General features: G+C 38.9%; 1 protein-coding gene across 1 annotated transcript in view; it reads right to left on the reverse strand.

Annotated features, from left to right (window-relative positions):
• Nucleotides 1-12,290, reverse strand: part of PPIL2 (peptidylprolyl isomerase like 2) — a 136,879-nt gene that overhangs the window by 98,235 nt on the left and 26,354 nt on the right. The window contains exons 6-8 of the mRNA XM_065417536.1: nt 9,572-9,623; nt 4,757-4,848; nt 2,382-2,471 (exon numbers count right to left, since the gene is read on the reverse strand). Of these exons, the coding sequence (XP_065273608.1) occupies nt 2,382-2,471; nt 4,757-4,848; nt 9,572-9,623 (234 nt within the window). The remainder of the gene's footprint in view (nt 1-2,381; nt 2,472-4,756; nt 4,849-9,571; nt 9,624-12,290) is intronic.

Here is a 12,290-nt window from a genome sequence, read left to right on the forward strand (position 1 = left end):
TAACAACATGGCTATTATCTCCACATAGGTGGTGGTGGTGTAAATACGGCTGACTGGTCATTGGTACACAGCCTAATTCATTTATATTAATATATATGAACTGCTGGAGATTGAGTGAGAAATACAACTTCTCAGAAGAGGCAGAAGTAAAATGCAAGTAAATTCATATAATCCCCCTGCAAGCAACACAAATTTGTCATGCTAGTTTTTGGAAGATTTATGCATCTAAAACAGCTTAGAAAGGAACATTTAAATACAGTAAATTTAGTTGAGTAGCAGAAAGCTGTTTTTATTAATATATTTAAGATATGTACCTATGGAACATGTTAAAATCCTAACATTTATTTAAATGACTGCAGATTTTAATCACTGTTTCAAAACTGTTTGGTTTTCCATAATGATGGTGCAAATACAATAGTCACTTACTGTCTCATTACTATTGCAAAACCATTAGCATCTTGGCAGTTAGATTCAAATATCATCCTGTCAGAAGCTTTGAAACTTGAATCTGAGGAAAGTTGTGGGCCTTGCATTCACCGGGCTGAAATGTTTAATTTTGTAGTAGCCTGAACAGTCATAGAGCCAGAAGGATTGGGAGGGGGGGAGAGGAGGGGAACAACTGTACACATGCCTTTCAGCACAGTAATACAAGAGGAAACAGCACACTTCTTCCCATGAACAAATAAATTTGAGGAACATTTTCAGCTTAAATTTGCATTTATCAGCCTACCATTGGTGACAATTCTCTCATTCATAAGAGATATGCACTAATCTGTGACTCCAGTGGCATGATCCACCAATATAAAACAAATTTCTATCTTGCTGTAATGCAAGCTTAACAATCACATAATTTTAAGGTCTAATATTTAAACTCATTTTATAGTAAATTTCTTTGTAAATTAAGTGTCTATTACAGCAGATTAGAAAGTAGTTTTACAGTCTCTTATTATGGGTTCCAGTACTAGTAAACTCACTAAAAAACCATAACCTTAGTAGCACTTCACATTCAGAGAAAATAAAGACCCCAACTTCCTTTGTAAATGTACTAATTCTCTTTGAAGTTTTACATTTTATTCCTACCTAGAACATAGTTACATCTTTCTAGTTTTATAACTTTCTTTAAAAAAAAAAAAAAAAAAAACCACTCCCCCCACCCCCAGATTTTACAGGGTAACAGACATAAGCAAAACATATTCAGGTGAAGATTTCTACATTGCTGCCAGTTTTCCTCTAAATGCAGAGACATTTCGAAAAACCTACTTTGCTGAGATTTGCATTTTTAAAAATCACCCCTAAAATAAAACAGTATTAATATAATCAGTTTTTTTCTTTTAAATAGCTGAAAATGTATATGTGGATTATTTTAATTTCTTATGACAACATGGTTCATGTATTATTGGCCATCTGACTGGCTAGTTAGACATAAAGAAGTCTCTGTCCATCTATGTCTCCTTCTAGTTAACAAACAATTACAGTAGATGCTGGCTAATTCCCACTTGGCTAAACTGTAAATCTGATCATTCTTACAATAACCCAATGGTTTCTTGCCACTTTTAAGCAAAGATTTAATAGCAAGGTCTCATAACTAACATTTCATTATGGTTACACCACAGTACAATACATTTACTTGTATAGTATAACGTGTTACATAATTACACATATACTTATCAACATACAAGAACAGCGTATGTTTCTGATGCAGATTCATTGATTTTTTTTTACCCAATGTGTACGCTTACTCCACAAAATTACTAATCCTCAAAATTCAGTAACCCACAATGGGCTTCCCTGCTAAATTAATCAATCACGATCTACTATGGCCTTGTCTACGCTACTGCTTAAGTCAATGTAAGTTACATTGCTCGGGGTGAAACCCCCTCCTGAGCGATGTAATTTACATCAACTTAACGTGGTGTCTACACCGCATTATGTCGGCGGGAGACGCTCTCCCATAGACATATCTTCTGCCTCTCGTTGAGGTCGATTAATTACGTAGACAAGAGAGCACTCTCCTATCTACTTATCGAGGCTTCATCAAACCCGCTAAATCGACACCCCTGAGCCGATCGATCGCAGAAGTGCCAAGTTCGCACCGTAATGAAGACAAACCCTATATGAAATGAAAAATAATCTGATTAGAGTTTCACTTCAGCTCTGGTGAAAATTATATGGAATATCTAAGGCTTGCCATCTGGAGAACAAATGAAAGTGATGCGATTGTTACCCACTACAAAACACTGTTTCTCTAATCAGCTGTCATTTTATATTAGCAATGCAACAGGGAGTGCACAGTCTGCCTAATACTCCCCAACCCACTCCAAAAGAGGGTGTATTAGGAGGCATGAGACATAGAATAGAATAGAAAACAAGAGGAGGTTAACCTGCAGTGTCAGGATGTCCTGCCGAGTAAAGGGTTCATCTGTCAGGAGATCCTTGTAGCTTTTTGTTTTTATGTTCAGCTGCTCAACTGCCTAACAGCCAGGTGGAAAACAAGAAATTAAAATGAGAAATTATCTGCCAGGCAAACGCAAGACATCTTGTACCCCTTAAAAATATACAGGATGACGTAAACAAATTAGAGACATTCACTTCCAATAGGCGATCACATTGTTTCACTGGGCTCCTTTACTGATTTTGGAAAACATATGTATTTCTTTCCTAACCATTTGACTCAACAATCTCTAATAAAAAAAAAAATCTTTTATTTAGGACTCTGTAGCTACATACATTGTTGCTACAAGTTTTTCAGCCAAATTCCACATAAAAATGGAAAGCACAAAAAGAAAATCCTGTCATCTGTTTTCTAGATTATAGTTAAAATGCACAGAGCCACATTTTTATGCGTGGAGCAATATTAATCTCTAATTTAACAGGTACAATGAAAGTGATTTATAAAATGGGCAGCAGCTTACAGTATGGTAGGAATCAACATCAAAGAAATGCATTGTACTCCTCAACAAATAAAATAATCAAACCAGAATCATCACTACATCACCTCATGAAAGACACAGCTTTACTTACAAGGAAAGAAACAGATGTACTCACACAAGTGCCTTCTCCTACCCAGAACCAAAATTGCTAATATTTTTTCTGCTACTTTAAAAGTCTAGAAATGAATGTGTGGCTTATATAACCTAGGGATAAATTACACTGGCCAGAGTGATGTACAATGTGAGCAAATGCTGTGCAAGTTTCCCCACACATCTGCTCAGCTGAACTTCTCTTTAACAGGGTATGCAAATTGTGGCAAAATGGGTAGCAGTTTTACTATATGGGCAAGCATCTATTAAGGACTAGGCTGCTAAGTCATTTTTACTTGTAATCGAAACAAAACTAGTATCCATGTTTCCAGAAGAGAATAGCAAGTATTTTAACCCAGTCTCATCTGTTCCCCTAACTGGAGATTTTAAAACATACAATGCCATTTAGAACTGGGAGAACATATTGGGGTGGTTCTTTTGGGGTGGAGGTGGTAGGGAAAGGTTGGTGAATTTAGCCCCTTTTCTTGTTTGCAATTGTACAAACTGATTTTTTTTTTTTAATTTGAAATTTCAGTATTTCAAACAGTTTGATGTCTGTTTTGTGTGAACGAATTCCCGCCTGTGGACTGCTGACAAATGTTCTCTGCATGTATTTCTTACAGTGCTTCTCAATCGGAGTATGCAGAGGTCTTCCAGAGGGTACATCAACTCATCTAGATATTTGCCTAGTTTTATAACAGGCTACATAAAAAGCCTAGCAAAGTCAGTACAAACTAAAATTTAATACAGATAAAATGAGAAAGTAAGGATTTTTTCAGTACTAGTGCGCTGTGACACTTTTGTATTTTTATGTCTGATTTTGTAAGCAAGTAGTTTTTAAGTTATGTGAAAGTCAGGGTACTCAAGACAAATCAAACTCCTGAAAGGGGTACAGTAGTCTGGAAATGTTGAGACCCACTGTATTACAATACTGGATAGTCAAGCTGCGTACATGATCACCCAAAGGTTTGAAACTGATTGTATGGCAAGGTTTGTATGAACAAACCTTTGCTCACACAAATGTTCACAAAACGTGAATAAAAAGTTGAGAAATGCCATTCAAGGGAAGATCTCAAATGTCCACTAATAAGTTATCTATTTTTCTCCAACTCCAGTTAAAATATTCTTGCTTACTGAAGAAGATTCGAAGCAGGCAATCTGCCCTTTGGGCATGGATATGTACTAGAAAGAAATGTTGTTAGGTTCACGGAAGATTTGTTTGTTCATTCAACTGAAAAACGTGTGACAGTGAATCAGGAGTTAAACATTCTGGCCTACAAATCTCTCTCAGGCTCAGCTACATGCAGCTTACTCAAATGACAGGCTTTAAAAGTAATATGCATCTTAAATCATTCGGTCTGTCCATAAGGGGTGAAATTCATCCCTGTGAAAAAGCCAAAGGCCTCTGGCTCCATTTCAGACCTATTTTGAAGACTTAGGTGGGATTTCAGTGGTGTATAGGCCTCTTGCTGGCCCTAGGCACAGGGGTCGATTCCACCCTAATGGAGATAGCGTGGCTTAGAGCAGGGAACTAGGATTACCTGGGTTCTATTCCCCATGCTGCTCCTAGTTTGCAGCATGACCTTAGGGAAGCCTCTTCACTTCTATGTGCCTCAGCTTCCCTGTCTGTAACACAGGGACAACACTTACCCACCTCTGTAAAGCTCTTTGAGAGCCTTGAACGAAAGATGCTACAAGTGTAAAACATTAACGGTGAAATGCAATGGAGAGCCTACCTCATAAGCAAATACATTTCCAGTTGTCTTGATAGCCACTATATGGGAGTTATTGGTGAAGACAGTGAAGAGCACTGGACAGTGGTATTTACCTGTGCGGGAGGAGGAGAGAAAAACAAATTCTGCATGAGTTTCTGATGGTTGTTTAGACAAATGGAATGGTTGCTTTAGTTGTCTTTGTGAATAATATTTACATTCTTTTTATAAAACGCATTTTTTATGTTCAGTGTACAATTAGTGGTTTTTTTAATTCATGCTTTGTTTCTCTAGTATTTGTGGGTGGCTGAGGTAGAATGACACCTATAAGAATTATAAATCAAGAGAGAAAAATGGGTCTTTGAAGTCTACCATCCAGTAGCGAGCAACACAGTATGTCACATAATGGGGTTGGTGTCTACTCAGTATCACAATATAAATATCATAATAACCAAGACACTCTTGTTGAGTGTGCCTTCTCACTACCCCCACCACCCTGTTTTCAGCATCCTTCTCAGGAACATATCTTGGTTTATATCCAGCAGAGGTGCAGATGAGATGGTGCCCTTTGCAGGTTCTGCTGGTAAGAAAAGGAAACACTTCGTATTCAATCTCAGTAAACAGAATTCCATTAAACCTAAGCACATGCTTTTCAATAAAGAACCTGGCTTCAGCTCAAATTGAGCTGTAAATTTTCCTAAGAGGGTCAGCATAAATATTAAACACATCTTACATAAAGAAAGTGATGAAAGCCAACGGATCAAGAAAATGTATGGATAAACTTAGCAGAAAGCAATTAGAAGATTATTATTAATTCTTGATCAGTTTGCTAGATCGGGAATTCGGAAACAGCTTTGGCTCATTTGATTCTTTTCCTTCTAATTACAATCTGATAAATCAAAAACAGGGAGAACTGAATAAAGATAGCTCAAAGCACCACCAAGACAGGACAGAGAAGCTCCTACAACTATTGACCCACTAGAGTCACCGAGACACAGTGCTCCAATCTCAGACTTGTAAAAGCAAGGATAAGAAATTTGGGGGATTTTTTTATTTATTAATCTACCCAAAACTGAAGGAAAGTTATCCACTTTATGAGACTGTGTAAGCTTCAGAGCCAAATTTAGAAGGTGTTTTATGGCAGGGGCGTCAGTACTTTGTCCCACTGAGGGACACACAAGCAAGCTACCCAGAGCCTGAGGCCTGCCCCCAAGTTGCCTAAACTAAAGGAAACTGCAGCTGCTTTAATCTTTAATACAGAGGAGCACTCCATGAAGATAGTGCGCCATCTTGATCTGAATGGAAGGTGCTCAGATAAAGACAGAGCATTACATGGCTTTTCCTGTAATCGCTCCTCACCCCACTTTCTATATGAAAGAGGAGAACAGACACCTGGGCATGTGTTAAAATTCCATGAGCCATGTTTTAAGAAATGCCTGCTGTTAGGCAGAAATAAAGATCAATTCTCTTCCTTTCATCCTGTAGCCTTTTACTTCATCTAGCACCACGCGATGGGCTCTTCTTAAAAAAAAAGACTGTTTCGACAGTTCACTGCTACCGTAAGCTCGCCTGTGTTAGTTATTATTTGTACTGTAGTAGTGCCTGTGCACCCCAGCTGTGGAGCAGAACCCCACTATGCTAGCACTGTACTATCACAGATCACGATCCCTGCCCCAAAGTGCTTCAACCTGCTAGCACGGACTCTGGCACTTGCGCACCGATGACACAGCTAGCTACATATAGCCCACAGTAGTGGTAAGTGCTCCCCCCAGCCCCATTCCACCAGTCTTGGCTAGCAGCCTGCACTTCAGTATACATTTGCCAGCTCACCCACAACCTCAGGAGAGAAGGGTTAACTGAAAGCAACTAGTCTTTCCCTTGCAGATGGTAAGGGCTCTCTCACCCATGGCAGCTCATGTAGTTCATGTACAATGAGTTGCTCTGACGAGAGAGCATTTCACAGTAGCTGAGACTCTTTTCCTCTGAGTATAACTGGTTCTGAGGAGCAACCCCATCATATTTATTAGTGTCAGCTCCTGCTACCGTAAACAAAATCTCCATCCTGACCAGCAAGGTCAGGAGTGAAATTGCAATCAGTGCACAGCAATAGGGCCCATGCTCTAAGAATTGGTTACTGACTCTCCCAGCCACATGTAAACTCTGAGCAGTATTCCCCAAAGCCAATACACTGTTAAAGCTGAGAATTTATTCCTCCTCCAAAAGAAGTGGCATTATTTTAGTTACAAATTTACACTCTAAAAAGTGAGGAAATTCTACTATACGGTTCCAACTCCAGCCTTAATGCCCCATAACCTCATGTTCTCCCTTCCATACACAGATCAGAGACCTCCCTTTGCTCTTACCACTCTCTCATTCAGAATAAACACCTTCCATATTGCCAGCCCCTCCAGCAACCATCCCCTACCTAAAAGATTTAGTTGTCAATAGCCACACCACACAAAATTTTCAAGAGATACTAGTGATTTACCTGAGACACCATATAAAGGGACTTGGTTGTCACAAAGTGCACTCTCTGAAAATCAGGCCCCTCTAGGGTCTATCAGGTTGGGCACCCAAACACTGAAGCACCCAAAATCACTAGTCATTTTTGAAAATCTGGGTACCTGTCTCCAACCTCTTTTTCTGGGGAAAATCAGAGGGTGGAGCCAACCAGGCTCCAATATCCGACCTATTCCAGCATGCTGGACTTCTTACAGTCAGGCTGGGACATGGAATGGAAACAATTTTGGTGACAGTGATGGGCCACCTCAGATAGCCAGGGACAGAGACACATACACCTACTAGAAGGGGAGCTCTTCTTCGTTACTTATTCTAAGGATGAAGAGCCTAACCCTAAATCGTATGCCTTTTTAGTTATACCCCTACTCCTGATGTATGATGCACATTATTATATACCCTGGACCCCTGAGAACGTTCTAATCTTTGCCTGTACAAGCTAATTCATCTGAAAAAGGTTAAAGAATTACAATATTCATAACAAGGTTTAGAAACAAACTATGTTCCAACATGTCTCATGTACATTGCCCATGGAGGAATGCATTCATTTCAAGGATGACTTTTTGAAAGCAATTTTCCTGAACTATGGGAGAGCAAAAAAAATGGTGAGAATGCCTCTAAAACACACACCTTTTTCTCCCCACACTTTACTCTTCGGCCTGCAATTTTTGTAATATTTAAATTAAAAATTCACCTTTGGGTTGAGATTAAGCATAAAATATTGCAGCCCAAAGGACACTGTTTTGCAAAAAGTTGTAAGTGGAGAAAAATAAGAGTTCATGATGAAATGGCTCCTTTATACTTAAGAGTCTCTATTATGACTCCTTAATATTCTAAACTTGTCGTTTTAGTTGAGCTAGTCCCACTCGAATTAACAGCAGCTGTATAGCAAAATGCCCTGAAGTGTGAGCTGAAAATATAATGGCCAAGATTTCCAAACGTGACCTCCATTTTGGGGTGTCCAACTTGAGATCCCCAAAAGCTGCCTGATTTTCAGAAAGTACTCAGCTGGAGTTATAGTAAATTGTGCACCCAAAAATTGCTATTAGTTTTTTAAAACCTTTATCAATTTGTTGATGTTTTACCAATTATGACAATGTTTTAAAGGCATTAAGATTTGTCAATTGAATGCAGAACTCTAAAGAAATCGGTTACCAATCATAGAACTCTTATGACAGACGGTGTGGTCTCGTGGATTTAGCCAAAGGTTTAGGAGCTAGAAACTTTTAAATTCTAATCCCATCTCCAACGCCTAGAGCCCTTGTTGCCTACATTTTCCCCTCAGTAAAGAGATTATGATAATTATCTGCTTCACAGAGGTTTCATAAATTAATGGCTGTAAAGTTATTAGAACATATAACATGCAAAGTATTATAAATCAAACTATAATTTTCTCCCTTATATTATTGGTGGTTCTGGATTGATCCTTGATTTTACATCTTTAAGCCAGCAGAAGCATAACCACAGGCTCTTCTCTAACAGGTTGTTATTCAGAAAATGCCATGAACATGTTCCTCAGAAAACAATTATCCTGAGTTGTCAAATGAGTTATTGAGCATTTTGCCCCCAATTTTACCAGTGTCTTCAAAATGGAGTTCAAATCATGGAGGACTGATAAGGAGGATCAGTGAAGTCTGCTGAGTCACAACGCCCCACGGACTTACAATGAGCTCCATCAACTTCTATATGAGAGTCTCCCTTTCCCACAATGTTACTATATCCTTAGCAAAGGTAGCATCTCCCTTTCCCTTGGTCTTTTAAAAGCCAGACACGATTCCACTGAATTGATTGGGAAGCTAGGGAATAACTAGCATGGGAAAATTAACATCTTTTCCAGGCTAATGTACTTCTAATTCTGCTGTGACATAACACTGCAACATTAATGAAGACTTTATTCTTTTATATTCTGTTGCACATTATCTCAGGATACTAAAGTAAGCCATCGTGAAGGGTTACGGTACAAGCTCAGATTCCTGTAGTAAATTGGCTATAGTAGTTGTGGGTATCGGCTAAAGATAACACACCATGTAATTTCACCCTTCCAGAAACTCTTACTCTCATCATGTAGTACCTTACTCGGCAAACAGTCACAAAACGAAATGGGATTACTTTCAGAAATAGAAACTACTCAATGTAAAGGGGGCAGAAATGGGACCTTAATGAAGAACATGTTGATTCCAACAATCAGTGACAGAGCTCAAAAATAAAATTATGATCCTACATGGAAGGTAACACAAGTTACTTTAGTACATGAACCTACAGCTGTAAGAGAATCCTGGTTTGTAAAAGCGCTCAGAAAAAATAAAGAATGCACCAACTCACCTTCATTGTTTTTAGCGAAGTTTAGCTTGACAAGAGATTTGGCATCTAATTTCTAAGGGATACAATAAAATATGGAAAAATTAATCACTGCTAACACTGACCTCAGAAATAAAATAATATCATGGCATTAATGAAGCCCATTATTATTACACTGATTGCATCATCATAAATAATAAACCACCTGTTATTTTATCACAGTAACTCTGGAAATGAAAGGGGATAGAGCCAATCCCCAGAAATCATATTTATGGAATTTGAGAACAGGGAAACACATTACAGTATTGTAGCTTGATACAGTATTGTCCTAATACAAATGTAATAAACCTGAGATTAAATAGTTCAATTTATACTTTGCCTCAGCACAAATTAAAAAGGGGGTTAGCATGAAAAGATGAGAGGCAATAACTTGCAGCAAATACTTTACATTGAAGGCTATTCTTGTTGATTAAAAGTGACAACTCTGAAAGGCATTTCTGTCGGAGTGCGTAAAGCAAGCAAACTATTTTTGCAATTACACTAAAGTAACTATCGTTTACCTTTTGCTTTAACAGACTATATGTCAGCCCACATACTAACTAGCAAAACATCAGAAGTAATGAAGAATGGTGATGTGAACTCTCAGGAAACATACATTTTTGATTGTTAAGAATTTTTAATACAGCTGATACCATAGCAAGGGTTCCATGGATTTTATGACTGAGAATTAGAGTTAAGGGGAAGATTAAGTTGGCCTGCTAGAACTTATTACATTACTTTTACTTTTTTATCACCTGACAGGGAGTCTCTCAGGCCCTGATCCTGCAATTTGATCGGTGCAGGCAGGCCACAGCAAAGTCCTATTGAAATCAACAGGGCTCTGCATGGGCATAGGGATCCTCCAGCACAGAGCACCATTTATTTCAATAGGACAGAATTAAGTGTTTGATCATCAGACCTTAGTGCCCAATCCTGTAGCTGAGTGGCTTCCTCTTTCAGGTGCAGCGCACCCTCAACTACCATTGACTTCAATGGCCTGAAGGCACCTCGTAGGATCAGGCCCTTACAACCCTAAGAATTTGGGTAAGAATGGCTATTGGTAATGCAAGTAAAACTAAAACGGCCACCTCCCGAAACTCGCAGAGTATCAAGCCTACCAATACAATGTATCATGATGGACCACAGGTTTGTAAGCTGAGTCAGGACCTCAGAAATAATAATAATAATAAAAAAAGCCTAGTCTGAGAAACATATAGGCTGTCAGAAAAATTGAGTCACTGTCAGATTTCCTGCTAGGAGCTCCTACAACAAAGGCCTTTTAAAAGACAACTAGTTCTGCTTTCAGACAATCAATTAATCAACAAATAAAGGAGGCAGGGAGCGATATTCCTCTTTCTATCCCTAGACAGATATCTACTCGTTACTGTTTGTAGATCTGCATAAGCTTTGGGCAGAGACTTGTTGGATCAATTTTGATGGCACAGAGTGGTTACATAAAAAGTCACATGACCAAATTTTTTGTCTAAAATCAAGACTTCTGTTCCTTGATCAGAAAACGACAAGCTATGACAGCTGGCTCATTCTTCTAGGACAGCTGGGCTGTTTTTTTTTTTTAATGCGAGGCTGCCTCTCAAATTGTTTTGTCAAGTCACAGCATTAATTAGCTGCCACAAAGATAACCATCTGCCTAGTTTACTAGCAAGACCAACAAGGGAAAAGATGGGAGAGGGAATGAATATGCAGTTTGTTAGCATTGTCTCCGGCCCAGTAATTGGAGGATGCAAATCCAGTATGGTGGTTCTTATGCTGTGGTTCTCAGGCGAGACAGACATCATCTGCAGGAAGGCATAGTAATGGCAATGGCAAAGACTGCATGTCCAATCTAAAGTAGGATTTCTTACTAGGAAAGAAAAATTATTGAGGAAATGGAGGGGGCTCTACAGAGCTGACAATGTAAACTGATGTGTTTGGATGGCTTTGTCCTGCATAGAGATATTTATTACCGCAAAACATATCCACAAATGTATGCTCAACAAAACAGCCCAAATGTTAAATCCAAGGATGCACTCCTTTATAGAGACACAACCTCTTGAAATATCTCAGTTAAGATCAGTTTAAAGAAGACCTAGAAAGAGATGCCCTCTCCCTCTGCTCTCAAAAGAGGAGAGCAGGCCATCTGTGAACAAAGCAAGGAGCTGCAGCTCAAACAAAGGCAGTCCTCAGACAGTGACCCTAGCCATGATTTAGGATCCAAACTGTTGTACTCGACCGCATTTTCTGCAGTATTTTAGTCTGCTTCCAGCTAGAGTCAATCAGCACTAGCAAAAGTTGTAGCACATTATTTTATTAGTCAAGATGTATTATGTCCTTAGAAGCACTATCATGGCCTCAGGCTCCTATCCAGTATCCCAGGAGATAGTACAGTGCGGCAGGTCACATCTTTTGGATGAGAGCGAGTAAACAATTTATTTCTTGATAAAGGTTGCTCATGTTGCAAGGCCTAATGTCAGCATGCAAAAATAATATGGGACAACACCTCACTACGGATAGCATTCCCAGGTAATGGCTCCATTTGTAATATGGAGACAAAAAGATGTGACTGACTGAACATAGCCAACTGATCAGTATGTGCTACATTACAAAGAAATCTCAGAATCAGGAAGAGGCTAATTCACACTCATGTTATACATTAACCACACAAAAAGTACATTAAAAGAATATTGTTACAGTCCAGCTGGGCAAG

This window comes from Emys orbicularis, chromosome 16 (assembly GCF_028017835.1).
Source record: "Emys orbicularis isolate rEmyOrb1 chromosome 16, rEmyOrb1.hap1, whole genome shotgun sequence".
NCBI lineage: Eukaryota > Metazoa > Chordata > Testudines > Emydidae > Emys > Emys orbicularis.